This window comes from Ambystoma mexicanum, chromosome 7q (genome assembly GCF_040938575.1).
Source record: "Ambystoma mexicanum isolate Mex_15411 chromosome 7q, UKY_AmexF1_1, whole genome shotgun sequence".
Taxonomy (NCBI): Eukaryota; Metazoa; Chordata; class Amphibia; order Caudata; family Ambystomatidae; genus Ambystoma; species Ambystoma mexicanum.
This window is the reverse complement of record NC_090941.1, coordinates 171,932,709-171,952,955: the sequence shown is the minus strand read 5'-3', so window position 1 is coordinate 171,952,955 and position 20,247 is coordinate 171,932,709. Positions and strand designations below refer to the sequence as shown.

General features: G+C 43.5%; 1 protein-coding gene across 1 annotated transcript in view; it reads right to left on the bottom strand.

Moving 5' to 3' along the window:
* The window catches only part of SLC15A1 (solute carrier family 15 member 1), a 190,658-nt gene extending 189,133 nt beyond the window's left edge, over window positions 1-1,525 (bottom strand). Inside the window, exon 1 of the mRNA XM_069640488.1 lies at window positions 1,180-1,525. Coding sequence (XP_069496589.1) covers window positions 1,180-1,183 — 4 coding nt within the window. The 5' untranslated portion in view covers window positions 1,184-1,525. The remainder of the gene's footprint in view (window positions 1-1,179) is intronic.
* Window positions 1,526-20,247: the final 18,722 nt, after the last annotated feature.

Genomic DNA, 20,247 nt, shown 5'->3' with positions numbered 1-20,247 from the left:
CAAAGAGAGCAGTTGAGCCAGATTACAGAAATTTTGCACCAGTACAAATGCACACTTTGCACGGTATTAGCACTAGTGCAAAATTTGCCCTATCTTTTAAAACACTGGGACACATTAAAAAATCATTGCACCTCGAGAAGCACAGTTTGGCATATTAAAAGCACCACAGCAAAAATTGCCCTGGTGCAAAGAAGATGCACTTTCACTACATTTTTGCACCAAGGCAAAGTTTGCCCTAGTGCTAACACAGAATCGTATTTGCCCGGATGCAAACATGCATCAAAAATGTATCTTTTTAGCACAACGGCAATTTTAGCCCTGGTGTTTTTAATATGCCAAACTGCACTTGTTGAGGTGCAATGGTTTTTTAATGTGTCCCAGTGTTTTTAAAAATAGGGCAAACTTTGCCCTAGTGTTCATACCGTGCAAACTTTGCACTTGCACCGGTGCAAAGTTTCTGTAATCTGGCCCTTGGTGGGAAAAGATTGATTGGTGGACCAAAGCAGAATGCCTCCTACTGCAACAAGTGGCCCAAGTCAGTAACACGCATGCCCAGACTGGCCTATAAGGCAACAGGGCAATGCCCGAACCAAAACACAAGATGCTAGTCTGGACCCGTTCTTTTGGTCAACATGGGCACCTTTATTGGCTCATGGGGACGAGCTTGATAAGTTACTTCACTATGTACTTTTGACCAGTGTTACTGAATAAATATTATTTCAAATTCACAATTTGCATCACAAAAACCTCCCCCTCAGGTGCCACTCAAACAGGCTGTCACAAAAGGAATTCATTGCCATTTGCAACGGTGGGTATTGGTGCCGAGGCAAATGTATGGCCCAGTCCGATCCTGGCAATTTAAGTTATTTATAACCTGTTTAATATCCAGAGGTTTATAAGTGCGGACCCGGGTATCGAACCTGTGTTGCTCGGTGTCGTTTTGCTTTCAAGGCAAGCGCGTTGCCCCTGAGGTATCCTCCTGAGCCTATCACGCAGTGACCTCAAGTAATGTGAAACACTTTGGACAGCGAACGGACATCCCCATGGATTTGCAGATGAGTAATTTAGAAACTCCATGAATAATAAAGTAGCCAACTTCTGCAGGTGCTGGTAAATCTGTGGGGAGATGTTCTACGCCTGAAGCACAGTCAATACGAACAATGAAAGATCATAACCTACCCATGGTGGCAATGTTGCCTTGACTCCTGACTGGGCTGTGTTCTTCGCCGACTGGGCAGCTCCGGCGCAGGCTGCTGTTCTTTAATGTTTTTCACGCTTGGAATCCATTCAGCCACTGATCCCTCTGCTGTCTGGCAAGGAAGGTGTTTTCAGTCAGTGTTCTGCCCTCCTCCCCTCTGCCCTGCCTTCCGCGTGGCTCCTCCTCATCCAAATGCCTCGGACGCTCCCGGGCAGGGTGCAGAGGAGGAGACCCGGGCATCTCTCAGGGTAAGGGGGTGAAGGGGAGTGCCACTGATAACTCTGGCATGACACTTGTGCGCTGCAGCAGGATTGCACGCAAATGCTGATCAGTGTCAAACAGCCGCAGTCGTCCCAGTGACGAAGTACTCGCTTTGTGATCACGCGGCTAGCGTTCCTTCCAAGGGCTGTGGCGGTACAAGTTGGAGCATGGGTCTCTCATCCTGACTAGTGACATAGGCAACCCACCTCATCCCGCCATTTTCTTTCAAGGTCATTTGGGGCTGTCAAGTTTGCTCATTGTAATGCAAACACATTTCTGAAGTTTGTTGTGCACATTTTCTTCGTACTGACAAACGAAAGACCAATTAGAATTTTGCACCTATTCGGCACCTTACTGTATCAATAGTCCGGTTCAAGTATTAAAAGTTCAATTCCATGTGGCCTTCTTTCATCATAAAATGTGCTGCGCTTTCTTTTGCAAAGGGAGGCCATCGTAGGGTTCTGCACACTTACAGCCCGATTCATGGAAAAGTGTGCATTTATCCTGCAAAGGCAGCGCGCAGAGAATGACACTGCGCGAGCCTGCGCACAGAATAAAAAATGCGCACCCCACGTATTCATGGAATGCTCTGCGCAAAGTAACTGTATATGCAAGTCACGGCCGGAATGCACTCGACACGCCGCCACGCAAAGCAAAAACAGTCAGAATAGCTCCCTTTGCATGGTCCCCCGGTGCAAATACACACACCCTCCAAACAGTGAGTAGGGTCCCCCGCAAGTAGGCCTGCATCTCGGGAAACCTGCGCGGGGTCCCCCATAACTGGCGCCGGCACCCCGACAACATGCATACCATTTATTGCAACTCGGGTGAAAATCTGACTGCGAACCCCCGTAATCCGTTCCTGCATCACACTACACTGTGTACGTGCAACCCTAAGTCTGATCGGATCCCCGGCTGCGTACTCGCATCCCTAAATCCGACATGAAAACCAACCTCCACGGTGCGATTTCTATGCGCAAGTGTCTTTACGCCTGCCTTCGGGTGGCGGAGAGATCGAGGGATTTGCGTCGGCATTTCGCAGGCGAGAGGTTGCACGGTCACAACCATGAATACACATTTGTGGGTGTGCTATGGACTGCCTGCGGCCCGTCCCCCGGGACACCAACTTTTTCCCTTGTTCTTCCTCATTTTCTGAGTTCCGCCTCCTACTCCACCCTCTGCGCAGGCCTTGCAGACGCTCCGCATGGTGTCTCGCGCAGGGCGCTCCTCCACTCGCAGAGGCGTGCCGGGCCTGCGCAGAATCCTTGCAAGTCACGGAAAAGTCCTGCATATTCAGTTCCATGAATTGCAGAACAAGGATTTGCGCACAGATTGCCATGCAAATCTCAGACTTCCCACGCAAATATTTCCATGGATTAGGCCCTTAGGCAGTTCAGGGGCAGCAAAGTAAAAAATTATACACTGCCCTCCAAGGGACACAAAGACAAACTAAATAACCTGAAAAAAAACACACTGACCCAAAATGCAATGGCATCACAAAGAAATACACAATTTCCCCAAAGTATCTGAACTCTGCTAGCAGTACAGCCTTTATAAGAGGTCCGCCGTGGAAAATGGATGACCTCCAAACCAAGGCCCTTAAAGTCTGCCACAGATGTGGCCATGTGTTTATGTAAAGTTGTATCACCTTGTTTTGATTTGTCATAGTAATCTGTCAATTAATTCCTTGGCACAACCCGGTCATTACTGAGTTGATATAGAGGAAAGTACAAAAAACGCAGCAAACATTAATCAGGGCATAACCCCCAAACAGAAAGGGAAAGCAACCCACCCCGCAATAACCAGCACAAGCTACCCCCCTACACAAAAATCCTGAAAGCGGGTGCTCGAGGTGTGCCAGCAGATAGCAACCCACCTGGGCTGCATAGCTTATGAGTACCAGCACGGATATAGAATCTTTGCATTCGGCTTCCAGGTTACTGCCAGGAGCAGACTCTTTTGCACCCTCTCTCTGAACCTTAGGCAATACCACGTGCCCCTGAGACAGGCGCGCAACGCCATTGAGCTGGCCCAGCTTCCGCTGAGGGGCGGGTCTTTTTGTTACTCAGAGAGGGGAGAGATGCCTTTCCTAAAACCCGTGGCTTTAAAATGTTACTGTGTTCGTGCAGAAACGCAGCAAAACGTTAAAGCTGCTAGTGTCAGGAAAGGCTTCCATCACCGCACTGCCTAACACAAATGAAACCCACACATCAGCCCCCTCCCCACGCATGCAAACGAACTGTTTAACATCCGAGGGGAGGGGACTGATGTGCACACTTGCTTTTTGTTAGGCAGAGAGACGAGGGAAGTCTTTTCTGAAGCTAGCACCGTGAAAGGGTGTTGCATGTTAGCTTATTATGTATGCATGTATGGATGTGTGAAAACAGTGTGTATGTAATGTATGAATGAGTGTGTGTGAATGAGTGTATGATGTATGAGGGCTGGGTGCGCATGTACATGAGTGAGTGTATGGTCAATGGAATGTTTAAATGAGTGAATGTGTAATTGTGTGTGTGTGTATATATATGAGTGTGCTTATGTGTAATGCTGGACTGTGGAGCTGATTCTGGCGGGTAAAGGGTGGTGAGGGTGGTGGTTGGTAGGAGTCAGGACAGCTGTGGAAAAAGAGGGATAGGATATATGGGCTCCCCGCCAGACAAGCCTCGGGGTACAACAAAGTGGGAAAATCCTCTAAGTCTGCCCTGACCAGTTTCTAAAGTTACCCCGCCCATAACCAGTTAGCCCCCTCTGCCCACAGAAATGTAGTTTTCGTTGCACTCCTAGCCTGTGATGCATGCTGTGGTTAGGGAAAGCTCTGGGGTTTTGATCCTGGCTACAGTTATTTCATAGTTGTTTTGTGTCGTTAATGAGGGGGGTTGCTATTTCACTAGGCAACACTAATTCCATCGAATGCACAGTGCACAGATCTATCAGTCGTGACTCGTATCACATTTGCTAGAATTGCTCAGTAATGCTGTTGAGCATCACACGTGCTGTAGATTTCCGGGTCCGGCTTGAGAAGCATGTAGCTCTCGCGAGACCCTTTGTAAGGGAGAAAGACCAGAAGCATCTTTTGTGGAATGTCGTTTCCTCTTGGGGGTTTGTTTTATGTATTGTTGCTTAGCATGGCAAGCAGGAGTGAGGCATTATGCCTGACGTGTGTCGATTTAATGTGATTCCGTGTTTAGTTGCTGCTAATCGTGCATGTTGTTTTCTCTTGGGGTCACAATATGGGAACTTGCTCCCAGGTTCTGAAAAGGTGCCTTTTGCTGAGAATGCGCATGCTGGCAGCGGGTCAAACAAAGTACTCATTCTTTTTGTTGGAGAGAGAACAGGGTTGTTCTTTTCCCCGTGTTGCTGCAGCCTCCTCGTGCCTCATCTCCTGAGGCTACTTCCTCAGCAGCTGCAATGCTGCACTACTGCCCCGCTGTGGTGAAATCAGTGGAGAGCCCCCCACACCCACAGGGTTGCATGCACCCCCATTCAATTCCCACATGCAGGTGCTTGTGTTCTCGTACTGCTGCCTGCACTATCCCTTTAATTCCCTCGGGCTGCTGCCTGCCCTTAATGCTTCTTCAGCCACTGTACCCGTCCTCTCGTTACCAAGGTTTGGTTTTCCCTTCCCATCTTGCTGCTACATTTCTTCTCCATCTGCATTTTGGATCCCATTACCTTAACATTGGCCCCCCCTTCACATACAGTGCCGCATCTCTCCTTGGACCAGAAATGACCACCCCTCCCAGGCTCTAGAGACATTCAGCTTCTGGGGGGAAGTGAGGAACGGTAGAATGCCTATAAGGAGGTGAAGCTGAAAGTGGGCTTTCTTTACAAGCTTCAAAATGTAACGACTAAAGGAGAGAGAGAACTTAAAGATGACCCCAAGTTTTTTTGGCCTCACTGGATGGTGAGAATAGGGGATTCAGGCACAGAGTCTCAGTCTGCCCCAGTCTGTACTTTGTTTACTCTATGAGAGGAGCTGCTGCAACGAAGTGAACTGTCCTGTTTCTATCTCTACTGCTAGATAAACTGTTTTCAAGCGCGGATCGCGACGCAGAGTCCAGGCACAGAGTCCCAGTCTGCCCCCGTCTGTACTTTTTTGTTTACTCTATGAGAGGAGCTGCTGCAACAACGTGAATTGTCCTATTTCTATCTCTACAGCTACATAAACTGTGTTGCCATTCGGAGCGTGACGCGGAGTCCAGGCACAGTCTCAGTCTGCCACAGTCTGCCGCAAGTCGTGGTGAGTCATGGCTGATTTACCTAAGACTGGCCCTCTGACGCGGCACAAGATGCTCCAACAACGCTGCATGATCAATCCTTGGACGGCAGCTAAAGCATCAACAACTTCATACGGCAAGGTAAGCAAACTGTGACCCTGCCGCTGAATACATCCCCCAATAACTCTGCAATTGTTTCATCATGCTTGCCCGAAATGCTGCTGCCAGACCTTGCAACCCACACGTCAGATCAAGGGTGTAATATTGAAAGTACGGCCCCTCACTTGCAGGTGCCTGTTCTAACACATGCAACAACTGCGCTGCTTTCCTTGACTGATCTCGAACCTGTCTCCAGCCTCATTCCCGACGAGCTAAACAAGCCGGCAACAGCCGACAACTCAGATATTTATTTTTCGCCCTTCGACATCACCGATGCCGGTTTAATGGGCGCCTCTCACATTGACACCCTGATCTGTCCGTCAACTCAAAACCGTTCAACGTACATTGGTGGAAGCCCCCCCTCCAAACCTGTGAGACATGTGCAGTCTGGAGAGCCTGAGGGCCGCTGCTCGAAAATTCTTGCCAACACAGAGGGCCTCATTACAACACCGGCGCTAAACCATTACGCTATTAGCACCATGGTTGGTGCCGGTGTTGTAACGGGTCCGCCATGGTTCAATGGGGAATTACCACCCCATTCCAAGGTTGGCGGGGCGATAATTCCCCATTGAACCATGGCTCTTCCCCATTCCCATTTTCGCCCCATAGGGCTCTATGGGAATGGGTAAGGGGCTAAGTATGGTATCGCAAATTGCAGTACCGTACTTAGCACGAAGGTCCCTTTGCGGGTCCCTACTTTAACGGCTGGTGTAGACCAGCCATTAAGGTCGGGTCCCGCAAAGGGACCTCGTAGTAAGGCGCTAAGTGTTTAACGGTGCCGCAGCCTTTTACGGCGCCGTTAAACACTTAGCGCCAGGGTCGTAATGAGACCCAGAGACTTCTAGCAAAATTGTGATTCTTGATCGACTGACAACGTCCAACATGTCCACCACATCATGCCCCCCACGATTGCCTTCAGCGTCGCCCCCACCTGTTTTTATCACGGAATCATCGCTCATTCTGTCTCTGAGGGTATCGGAAACAAACCAACAAATGGACAGTTTATTGATGGAGCGTCTGGCGACAACGAAAACACCCACATTGAAATACTCACATCAATGCACCTACCTGGCGACCTTGATACTGTCCCTTCGATAACAACTGATGGCTGTCCGACCTTGGGTGTCATTGTCAGTGACACCACACCAGGTCCGACTGAGCCCCATAACGCTTGCCCCTTGCTTTCTCCAAAGTCGATGATCCCGCTATGGGCCATCCAGCTCTCCCCGGATGTCATACAAGAGTCTCATGACTTTCAACCTGTGTTGGACGAGGTTGTTGTGGCATGTAATCCTGAGCAAATAACAAATTGGATTAAGCCGTGCCTGCTTATTGTACCTAACACTGTCCCTCATAAATCTAAAACTGTCCATCCGCTAATGCCGTCTAGTCTGCTCTCGCTACTCTCGCCTCTCAAATTACCTGTCTTCACTAAAGACAACGCAAGCACGCCGCTCATGAGTGGACTCAAAGCAGTTTCCAAAAGACCAGTTTCTCTTAGTAGGCAAGGTTAAACCTCTGTAACACGAGCATCAAACGAAGCTCCTATTGAAATTTCTTTTGTGGAATCTGAACAGCATTCTAATCAAGGTTCAAGATCTAGCCTCTCTGCTGTAGCCTCTAGCCAGATTCACAACAAAGTTTTGGCTGCCTTGTCTCTAGCGATTACTCCTTTTGTTAAACTTTATGAATCTCTAAATGAGGCCATTCGTGACCAAGGTGCCATGCTGTTAAACCTGTCTGCAAAAAAGAACCAAATTGACAAATTTAACACTTTTCTCCAACTCCAGATTCAAACAAAGCTAATTTAACCTTACAGTGGCAGCAGCGGCTGTGTGATCTAGCCGCACGGCATCACTGTCAAAACAACAGTCTTGCCGAAGGTCTGCTTGACGCAGTCAAATGGATGCGTCACCACGTCAGTCCTGTGTCTAAAGAAAACCACCATACTGTGGACAAAACACGAACTTTAGGCGACTCCAACTTAGCCACCCATGTCCTTGTGTTGGCCCTAACCAGCACCTCGTCTACACATGAAATTCAGCCTAATTTGAGTCAGTCTACTAAGCAACCAACAATTTCTTGACTCACTCCTGTAAACCACGTGGTTGTGAAATCTACAACTATTACTCAGGCTGTAAAACATGCTGATCTACTAACTAATGCAGCTGTAAACCAAAGCAACCTTGCTGGATTGGCCGCTCCCGATGGCGCCATCGATGCCCAAGTCCCCAGCCTGGTCATTATGGACAGACCAGAAAAGCTTTTTTCCTCCTTTGGCATTTTCACAGGCGCTGCAAAGCCAGCTACAAGTATCGAGCCTGTCAAGCATGATGCTGTTGTAAAGGCCCCCGTGACAAACGCTCTTAAAAAAAGACCAGTCAAAAGAAGTAAGTTGTCCAGGTGCTTAAATGCCAAGAAATGTATCCGAAATCTCTCATTGCCTCCTAAAATTAGCCTGTTCAATCGAGCGGGCACAAAGTGACAATCCCAGTTCTAGCCAACAACGATGTCCCAATTTTATTTACTAGGGGGGGCAAGCCAAAACCTTCTAATAAACGAAGACGAATAATCTCAGACGAAGACTCCATCTCTTCAACTACTTCATCACTTCCCATCAACTTTTGTGACTTGTCAACTTATTCGCATCATGACGATTCAATAGTTTACAATAGTGCACCGATAGATCTCAGCAATCACTTACCAGTGTCACAAACCCTGTTTAATCATCTACCTAACAAGGTCAAATCACAAAACTTGAAGCCTCTTACCAACACGATAGTCGGACAAAAACCTGTGCTGGTGGACATAGCTTCTATGCTCCAAGTTGCCTCAAGTCTAAACCCCAAACTAACGACAAATCAACGAAACACCCATGTTCATCACAAATCAAGGGTTCACTTGAACAAGTGCAATGAAGACCCAACTCACATCTGGAAATGATTTCTTCAAAATATTTAAGCCGACAATATCGAAGTGAACATAAATCGGACGAATGTGCTGAAACTATTCAACTGTGTGCCTTCACTTCGTACCATGAACTCCGAGGACATCAAGATCGTTGAATATGTTACAGAAAAAACATCCGATCAAGTTTTACTCCACATTCTGTCGGCTGGAGTCCGTAATATAATCTTGAAGGCTGCTGATGATTTACTATTCTTTGGTTTTGAAATTATGCTCGAATCAGAATGTGACAACATGCGAGCATCAAATCAGTTCTCTAAAGTGACTCAAATTTCAACTGCTGAACTCAGTGCTTCATCATTAAGGCAACCATTGACCTGCATCCAGAACGTGGCTCAAGCTCAGACAACCCAAAGCTCCCTCCCCCTAACTAAAGATCATCACTGGCGGCGATGGCCTCAACACTAGCCATGATTGGAGGTGCAGGACTGCTTGAGCACAATTCTATCATGGAACACACGTGGTTTTAGGCACCTATTCAATAATTTTGAGGTTTTTCTTGATGGTGTACTTGTAATTTGTCTTCAGGAAACATGGCTATGTGGAAGCTCCCATGCGAGACGGCTTTTCCACTTTTCTTAACCCAGCAGTAAAAAATTCTAAAGGTCGTCCACACTCAGGCTTAGTGACAATGATAGTAATATCTCAGTGGTGGTCACCTACAGCCTTGGCTAACCGGAACCCTTTTGTGCATAGCACAATAATTCACACTAATGACCATGTGTTACAAAATCGGAAACATGTATTGATTATAAATGGGTATTGGAACCCGCTGAAAATGAGCACTTAGAAATGTGTTAATTCAATAAGGCAGCTAATTGACCAAGCAACTTTAGCTTATAACAATTTATCAGTTATCTGCTGTGCTGACTTAAATTGTTCTTGGTTCCATCGTGATATTGATTACCATACTTACATGCGTATCCCGAATCAAGCAGTCTCGGCTAGAGGTCAGATTTGGGCCACAGCGATGTCAGCTCGAAACTGTTCGATGCTGAATGGGACCATGAAAGGCGATGTGCCCCCTCAGACTACCCAGCAGTGTGGCGAGAGCCAGAGCATACTTGACTATATCTGGGTCTCTAGAAATGTAAAAAAAAAGGTTGTGGACCTTCAAATCCAATGGACAATGCAAAGTGATCATAATCTCTTGCGATTGCGCTGCTTGATGGAATGGGCCCCTTTCGCCTCAATTTATCATCAACCGGTTATAACTAATGCTGGTGGAAACCAGCTCAGAATCAATGCAACGCAAATCCTGAATCTTGGTTCCCGATATACAAACTCCGACCTTACTCAGGGAGTCGATTACTCTGCTCTGCTTTACTTGCACATCATTCCTCCCGATCTATCTCGTCAAACTGCGTGCCTCCATAAACATTTATACAGTAATGTCATTCATAATGCAAAAAAAGCTCTGAGAAGGGACCTGAGGATCTTAAAAAAAAACCTGCCTAAGAAAGATGTGCCTGAAGTAGTTAAAATCAGAAGGACATGCTATCGTCTTTGGGCCAAATCACATGCCATCATAATCGACCAAGACCGTGCTGAATTAATGATGAAACTGTTAATTTCTAAAGACAGAAGAGAAATTTGGCAGATCTTGAATGCTGGTCCTTCAAATTGCCCTTTAAATATTGCAAACACAATCTCAGGTGCTGACTGGTCATTGCATTTCACTACAGTGTTTATGAAGCCTCAAGCCGAGCCAGCAGTGACAACTAACTCTGACAGCGCCCCTTGGGCTGGGCAGTGACAATGTCGTTGGCAGAGATTGAATTAGCCATCCATGGTTTGAAAAACATGCGTGCCGCCGGTCCGGATCTGATAACCAATGTGATGCTCAAAAAACATCCGAAACACTGGGCTACCTTTATTGAAAAGGTGTTCTCTCATATTGCAATCTCTAAACAGCTTCCAGAGTCATGGTCTACGGCTATTGTTGTACTTGTCTACAAGAAGGGCAATCGGGATGATCCTTCCAACTATCGCCCGATTGCCCTTCTCAACACCATTGGTAAGATCTTTGGCTCGAATTTGCGACAAAAGCTAGCCCCGTGTCCACAAGCATCACTGATTCCGGACATACGCCAAACGGGCTTTACGAAAGGAGTGGGAGTCGAGGTCAACTTGCTGATTCTAACTATTCTGAAACTTGAAACACTGAAAGCCAATGGCAAATTACATCTAGCGTTCATCGACATGAAGCAGGCTTTTGACAGCCTAAATCGGGCAATGCTCTGTCTAAAACTGTTGAACTGGAAGTGTCCGGTCAAAATTCTTGAACCAGTCATTGCCCTTCACGCACATACATCTATACACGTTAGACTCAATAAAACTGGTGAGGTATCTGACCCCATTAAAACAGCAAAGGGTGTCAAACAAGGGTGTCTCCTTGCCGCTGACTTGTTCAAATTATTTCTGGCCGACCTCCCAGCACATCTTGACCTTGTGCACTGTTTTTCCCCAAAGCTAAACAACGTCCCAGTAAAATGCATCATTTATGCCGATGATCTGGTTCTGTTGAACCGAACGCAGATCGGACTCCAGCGTTTGCTCAAGAATTTATATGAGTATCTAGCGATCAATGATCTTTTGATAAACACATCTAAAACAAAAATTCTCACAATTGGCAGTTCGGCTAAAAAGAAAGACAAATCTTTCAGGTGGATGCTAGCCGGTGAAATTCTCAGTTCGGTGACCTCCATAAGGTATCTTGGTACCCAGTTTAACAGTTCCACCTGTGAACATCACTGGATCGCTGAATTAAAAACCCGGATGACAAGGCTTGCCTTGCAAGGGGCAAAGATCAACAAAGACTACGGCAAATTTATCTTGGCACCCGTTGTAACTTTCTACCTTCAAAATGTAGCTCCAGTTATTGTTTTCGGCGCTGAAGCTGGCTGGAATATAAAAGAACATATCTGGCAGCTGCTGGGAGGCTGATTTTGGCGCTATGTTTTGAAATTGCCTCAGTCCACCTCTATGACAATGTTAAGATATGAACTGTCATTAAATTCTCTTCACACCAGAGTCACGTGGACTTCACTTTCTGCATTGTGAAAAATGCACCTGCCAACACCGGCCCCTGCTTATCAGATCTTTGCAAGTGAGAGTAACAGCAACCAACCTAGTCTATTAAAAACTTGGGCTAACCAACTACTTGGAATTATGACTGCCGCCGACATTAACCATCTTGAACTGTTTAACCGGCCACAATGTGCAAAGAAGAAGTTTGAGTCTTGAGCATGGATAACTAATCAGGAAAATCGTGCAAGCATGCACTCTGACATTTCTTTGGGCTTTTGAGGAAATAAATTAAACGTGCTTCCTCGTTATTTGCTGCATTGTCCATCACCTCATCACCGCCACCAATTTCTAAGGCTTTGAATGAACCTACTAAGAACTAAAGAAATTCTTTGGCAAAGACATGACAATGCTGTGCTTGACAACCTTTGCCGTTTTTGTCGACTCAAAATCGAATCCTCTAAACATCTAATAATTAGCTGTGAAGAAACCCGTAATCAACATATGCTGCACTTAGGGAATTTTGCACCATCTGATGATGTCATGGAAGCCTGGTGGTCTCACATCATCTCTGGGAATAATATTAAACTCTCTTGTGCAGTGGTAGATTGTATGGATTCGGTCCTGAAAACGGAAGTTTGATGAATGCAGACACCATCAATGATGTTCCGATTTGAGACAACTTCATTTGAATTGGTGTCACTCTGTATAATTTAGCCTTACTAAGGCTTGGAAAACAGAAACATTATTTAGTGTGGGTGTTGTGATACACGGGCCATTTAAAGTTTGGATGAAATCTGAAACAAAAGTTTGAACCTTGTGTTTGAAACTGTAGTTTTTCAATAAAAAAGAAATAGGGGGTTCAAAGAGGGCAGTCAGAGGCTAGGAGAAAAAAGGACACAAGTGTCACAATAAGAAATATTTCCGTCTTACTGGCATTGAGACAGAGATTCCTAGCCGCACACAATGCCCCAATGGTGGTCAAACAATAAGGGATAAAAAACAAGGGGAAGAAATTATTTGAGGGAAGTTTAAGGAATGCTGTGTGTCATTAACATGACACTGGAAATGAGAAAAAAAGAAGGACATCAGGTGGGCCAGAGAGATGAAATTGATATTGAGGAGCCACAATCATAGGATAGAACCCTAGGGTAATCTGCAGGCTGACAGTGAGGTGGTGGAGTACAAATGGCCCAGTTGCAGCTGGAAAGGGTGGTTAGTGAAGAAAACAGGTCAGCCAGTCCAATGCCCAGTCCATGATGCTAAAGGTATCATGTAACCTTTTAATGAAGATACAATGGTTGACCGTGTGAAAGTCAGAGGAGACATCAAGGAGCAGTATCCTCAATTGTACTACAATCATAAATACCATATACACTTCAATTATATAATTCCACCATATTATAAATACGGTATACACCCCTTACAGTACCTATAATTACTACACACATATTACTATAGTGTATGTGGGCAGTGGCCAGATTCTTGGGGGAGTGATTTACAGCCATGCCCACAAGAATATGCCCACAGGCCACAACCACCACAATATATTTAAACCATATAACAAGTATGTACAATACACCTTCAAATAAAAAAAAACTCACTAGATTATGTCTGCGGACCCCAGAATTTACTGCAGACTCGGCACCACCTGCAAACCCCTTTTTCACCTAGAAAAACAGCTCCATATCATCTTTATTCCTCTCCTCTGACACTTTCCAGTCCCTCTTTCAGCCACCAAATAACCCAAAGGTGTTTTAAACTGTTTGTTCACAGCGCTGTCCACGTATTACTGTGGCGTCCGCCGATTCAGCAGCACCTGAATGCCCTTTTTCACCTATAAAAACAGCTTCATATCATCTTTATTCCACTCCCCAACCTTTTTCCAGGCCCCCTTTCTGCCACCAAATAACCCCAAATGTGTTTTCCAGACCTTTCCCTCACTGAGCTATCCGCAGACACTGGCAGCTGTCCGCGGATCCAACATGGCGACTGTTTAAAAAAATATGATGCACCTCACATTTTCGTCATCACGTGCCTCCTGATTGGTCCAGACGTGTCCGTAGACCCTGAATAGGGAAGTGTTATGTTGCGGTGGTTGTGATTCCAATCATTGTATATTTACTGTTTGCTTTCTTTAGGCTGCATGCAGTGTTTTGTCACGCAATGCACCCAAGACTGTAGGCACTGGTCACAACCATTGCCATATAAGACTCCCATGCAAGCAAGCATTTTGGGTTGTGGTGTGTGGTATGGTGTTTGCTTTTATGGGTGTGTTATGGTACAGTGTTTGTGACTCCAATGATTCTATACTTTCTGTTTGCTTTGTTAACGTTGTATGTTATTTTTTCATGTCATGGGAAATTGGAGCAGACATTGTTTTTTTCATTCTCTGTGATAAAAGAAAAGATCGCATGTTAGTTAAGGTAGTTTGTAATGATTTATTGCATTGCATAGCTGACATTTCTGTACTTTGTCGACTCCCATAGTTAGTGCTTTAGAAGCACTATGCTTCAAACCAGTGTACTGTGCAATTTGCCCAGTTCCTGTGTTGGTTTGTAAAATCATTGGGTCTGGGGGATAAAAAATCCATGAGGATAAAAAAAAACTTTGTACATTATGGCACAATATTTTTCGGTGGTTCATTTCAGTAGGAGAAATTGAATAGGTGTATGGTTTTTGGTTTGGAAGTGGTGGTACTATTGTTGTAATTAGATACTAGTTCGCGTATTCTAACTGTTTATTTCTTGTTGTATTTTAGCAGTATTCTTTTATCTGTTTGGTTGTTGCAGAATTTTGAGGCAGTTAGATACCTGTTGGCGTATTCTCACTGTTGATAGTTTTGAAGTTGTTGAGATTATTTTATATGTAATAAGTGATGTAGGGTATCCTTAGAAAAATGTATATTGCAGTTGTCTGGTTGTAGTTAGATACCGGTTGGTGTATTCTAACTGTTTATAGTTTTTCCACTGTTAGATAGCTGTTGTTCTATATTATTATTTTGTGGATTTAAAGGTTGTTGAGGACATTTTGTAGATGTTTATAATCAGGTTAGTGAATACATTTTGGGCTTAAAAATATTAATTAAGCATTTACAAGATTTGCTGGTAATCTTTGTTTTAGAGTAATGGAAATATCATTACATTCGAACCATCCACATTTCTTTTTTATGTATGCAGCGTAGTGACCTGCATTGGTTGAGGCTCCTTCGTGGTATGTTATGCCTACTGTTGTGAAGGTTTTCTTACCAAGTGATACTTGTCCATGTGTGAATGCAGTCAGCTTGCAGATGTTTTTGGTACCATCTGCATTGTAACGTAAAACCATTGCTATTACATATTCACTATGTGATTGTATTTGTAAAGTGGAACGATTATCAGAGTTGCAAGGAGTACATAATCTGCCATGGTTTGCATTTTGTACAAGTTGCTGGAATGGAATGGATTCACAGTTAGGTATGGATACATACTCAAAGCGTTCATTAGGGATTTGTTCCTGTGCCACATGGTTGCAGAGAGTGCATGTATGTTTCCATATGTATGTAATCTCGAAGATTTCATTTAAAGGTATGTTTTTGTTTTCCAGTACTTGTAGTAAGTACATTAGAAATTCTTTTGGATCTTCTTGTGTGTTTGCAGTGAATCTGACCATTTCAGCATAGTAGTCCAATTCCTGCCTTATTCCAGAAAAACTGTGTGTTGTCAGGATTGTTGGTTGCATTTCTGCGAAGAACTAACATTTGTAAACATAATTGGTCTGTCCCGTTTAAGTAAATGTTTTCAATAACTGGTGACAATTAGAATAGAATATTGATTGCTACATTTGCATAGCAATTTACATCAGTTGTATTTGAAAATTTGAATGGACCAGACAGTTCGGTGTCTAAGACATTTATTGGAACTGTGCGTTGTTTCTTTGAATATGTAGTTGGTTTTGTTTGTGTAGTAGATAATTCTTTGGTTGTGGTCATTGATGAAGTATTAGCTTCTTTTAATGTCTTTTGGGGTATGGTTGTTAGATCCTCTATAATTTGAGTCTGAACTAGTTTTCCTTTTTACAAACTTTTGCTTTTTGAGGAACAGGATAGGTAATGAGATGGGGTGCATAGAGTGCATGTAGTCTATTGTATTCTAGAATGCAAGGAATATCAGTGTTTACTTTACTTGCATCAAAGTTGACTAGAAATAGTCCTTCAAGTGTACGCAGGTGTGATAGTGCTACATAGATCATGCCTTTTTTAAACACTGTGCTGCCAATATCTTAGTAAGACCTTGTGATTTATGAATGGTGACTGCATATGCTAGAGATAGAGAAAATTGTTCTCTGCGTACATACATGTCTTTGAAAAGAAGGAATCGGGCTGTTGAGTGTCCTATTCTTTTAACTTATGATAGTTTGTCAAAGTGAATATTGACAAACTGAATGTTGTCACGTGGGTATGTTTGAAAGCCAACAACTGTACCAAGTGCTCCATTAACTAGTCCTTGCTCCACGTCAAGGTTACGTTTGAGCATGACTCTACAGTTTAAAGATAATTTTAATATTTTTTCTAAACCAGCTGTGTTAGAGATAGAATTTTCTAAGGTATTTAGTCATGCTGTGGCTTGTTGACACGTGAGTAGTGTCATACCGTGCACGTCCAGTTTGTCTGTGGAGCAAATTTGAACTATTGGTTGCATTTCTTTTTCAACATTGTTTCATTTAATTGTGCACAGCTTGCAAGAGTTGGCATCAAAATCATATAGTTTACTTATTTGTGTGCTAATTGTTCCATGACATCAGTAGCACATGAGTTATTACTGTGTAGGTCATGGATGTGTCTGGTATTCAAGACACTTTGTGCTTCTTTAGATAGAACACACTTTGAATACTTTTCAAAATGTTGGCATAATTGAGATCTGCAGACTGACGCATGTTTTCAGATAATTCTTTGTATTGAAAATGTTGTTAAAGATTGACATTTCCTATGCTGCCAAGAGTTTTACGGCATAGTTTGTGCCCTAAGGTTTTAAAAATAGGTTAACCTTTAACTGGTGTTGATTGAAGAAGATCTATGAAAACAATAATGTGTTTTCCCCCAAAGAGCTCTTTGTAGTCTGTTTTGAGGACCTCTTGTAATCAGGGGTGAATCAAAGCCAACATTAGATTGGAGACCATGCTCACCTCATCTATTAGTAGCATTTTCATTTGTTTCAAAACTCTGTGTAGTTCCATTGCAGCTTCTGCAGAAAGTTTGTAGTAGTCTAATTTGTTTTGGTGTTCTACTGGGAGGAGTAGTAATCGGTGTAAAGTGACACCACCTATGTTGTAGGCAGCTAAACCTGTGGGGGCAATTACAACAGCTGACAGTTTGTTGTTTGTCAATTGTTGGGGTAACATGCTGATGATTTTTATTAAGAATGTTTTCCCTGAACCAGCTTGACCACTCACATATAGCGGTATAGGTTTGTAGTCTTGGAAGGTAAACGTTTTAGTTTTGTGCTGCACACCATGTTCAATTTGTTTTGTGATTTCTAGGAAAATGCTATGCTGTTCATTGTTTAATTGTGATTTGAGTATAGCAACGTCTTCGATAGACTATTCATACTGGTACATGGTGTTTTCTACTTCAGTCATGGCTAATTCAGCCTCATTTGCTATGAGTGGTTGTCCAAGTGGTTCTTGGATTCCTTTTAGAGACGGTTGACTGCTGTCTGGAGTGTCTATATTTAGTTGTGCTTGGAGTTCTTCTTCTTGTTGCTGTTCATTGTCTAACATTGTATTGTATTGGGAAAAGTTTATGTCTGTTATAGTGCTTGCATTTGCTTTGAAAGCATCTTCATAGGAGACATAGGTATCTAATACATCTTCTTCTTTTCTCCATGGTTTAAAAAGTTGTAGTAGAGACAAGAAATAGAGTTCTTTATGTTGAGGAGTTTTAATGACAATTTCATATGATTAATTAAGCTTTGTTTGGTAAGTTTCACTTGGCTGCCTTCACAATTTTTGACTTTGTATCTACCTTTCTTCTCATCTGGTTTAATATTATTTTTGTATGTGAAGTTCTGGGCTATGTGGTATAGACACATGGGGCCTCATTACGAGTTTGGAGGTACTCAGGTCCGGGTTCCCGGAATGGGGAAATACCAGGCCATTCTGACCTTGGAGGGCCCGGTATTTCCCCATTCAGGGAACACGGATCCGGACCATCCCCATTCCCATTGAGCTCACATAGGGCTCAATGGGAATGGGGAGCATGCTAACAACAGGCCTGTTAATGACGTGCCCGTTGTTAGCATGCTGGGCCGCTTACGGTACCCGCTAAGGACGTCTGGTAAAACCAGGCATCCAGAGCGGGTCCCACGAGGGGACCTCTGCCGGCGCCATTAACCCCTTACCGCCCACCTCATAATGAGGCCCATGGTTTCCAAAGTGGTACTCCTGTTTGGGTAGTATGTGTCCAGTAAATTCTTTTCAAAATGCCTTGACTGTTGGGATCATATTTGGCTATTGTTTCTATGTCTTCATATGATTTGAGAACTCTTTTTCTGGATTTGGCAGATCCAAAGCTTAGCAATACAATCTTTTCAGATTTTCCATACAACGCAGTACCGGTTAAATGGTCTGTGGCTTCGTAGCAGCCACATTCTCTATGTGAGAGCCTTTTTATGCCTAAACTGTACAATTTCTGTGGCAGTGTTTTGTCAGATGATATGTCGTCCCAGAGCTCTTTGAGCTCTGTTTTTTCTGCTTCGGTTAAGTAGGCTGTGACATATCGTGCAACTGCAGTGGAATTGTCTGCAATGTATTGCACATCTATATTTGCATTTCATAGGAGGGCAATGATTGCATTGCAATCATTGATGTACTTTGTTCTTTCTGTTCTTTTTATGCAGTAAGTGTTCTTAGGTGATTTACCTTTGGCACTATGTGTAACTGAAGACATGAAGTTATTCACTTGACCTGTTGTTGAAACTGGTCTAGGGAAACCAAAGTGACATTTCGTGTAGTATTTCCCTTTGTTTTTATATTCGCGCCGACAATACTTCCCGCACGTGTGTCTTTGAAACTGTCAAATTTGTGCATGTAGGTCACCATGTGTAATTTGTGAAGGGATTTCACAAGTGACATATTTCTGAATGAACTGCACTGTCCTGACCAAATTTAGGAGCATCTTTAATCCATAAAAGCATGTAGATCTGTGGTGCTCCTGTGGCTTGGTATTCTTTTCTCCAAAAGAAGTGTTGCACTTCCACCAGGGGAGGCACTGTTTTATTACAAATAAAGTGTAGCATAGCAATAAAGCGATGATGGAAATATCTTGATACATTTACAGGATCTAGAGAGCAGAGTCCTCCTGGTGTTTTCATATCTATATTTGTTTTGTTTTTGTTTGCTATGCGTAGGAAATTGTGCAAATCTTCCCATGAATATTCTGCACAACTTAATGTCACAAACAATGTGGGTGGGCCAAGGTTTCTTATCATACACTGTACTTCTTCGTGTCGTCGGAAACCAGTATACTTTTGTACCACGCATGTTTGCTAAAAGGTTTGTAATGCTTACCTGTAAAACGTCGTCTTTGTCTTGCACTTTTTGTAGCAATTGTCTAGCAGACATATTTTGAAAATTGGTACCTTATTTCAATGTGTGTGCAACTCCATAGCATAGAGTTGCTAGTTCACTTTCAAAGAGAAGGTGGAATATGTATTCCATGTTTTGTCTGAATTTGGGGTCTTCAGAATACATTTGTAAAGAGCGGTATTATGATGCTGTTATTTGTATGGGTCTTTCATCGTACCTTCCTCCTTTTCCAGTCGGAAAGAGTAGAGTAGAGGGAAGGCTTGTGCTTCTACACTTTTTTCCCATATGCTAATTGGAGATCCTTTGGCTTGCCGCATTTGGTAAGTTTCCAGTGCATCATCTATGGTGTCTTTAGAGTGCAATAGGTGAATTGTAAAATGGTCTAAAATATTGAGTTCTGTCTTAGTATCTAGAAGTTGAAATTGGCCAGTTTCTGATGAGTCTTGAATTATTTTGGTGGTTTCCCTCGGTTTTCTTCAATGTTTATTTCTTTGTAGTATTCATTGTTGTCTTTTAGATATTGCAAGGCTTTTCTAACTTTATGTAAGTCCACTAGATGCTGCTAATTAGTTTTGTCTCTTGTAGGTTCGCCATTTACTAGGATAAACAAAGATTGTTCTATTGGCTGTTGCACTCCCAGAGTGTGTACATTTTCTTTAAGATCTAATGGCAAAAAAACTACTTTGCCACAAATGCCTTTTAGGAATTCAGATGGAGGTAGTTTTGCTGTTTTTGGTTGACGGCGTATTATTGCTTGAAATGGGTGCACTGTTTGAATTATAATGCTCGCATACAAGTTAAGTTGTTGCAGTGGTTTTGATAGTGGGAATAATTTCAAGTTATTACTGATAGCAC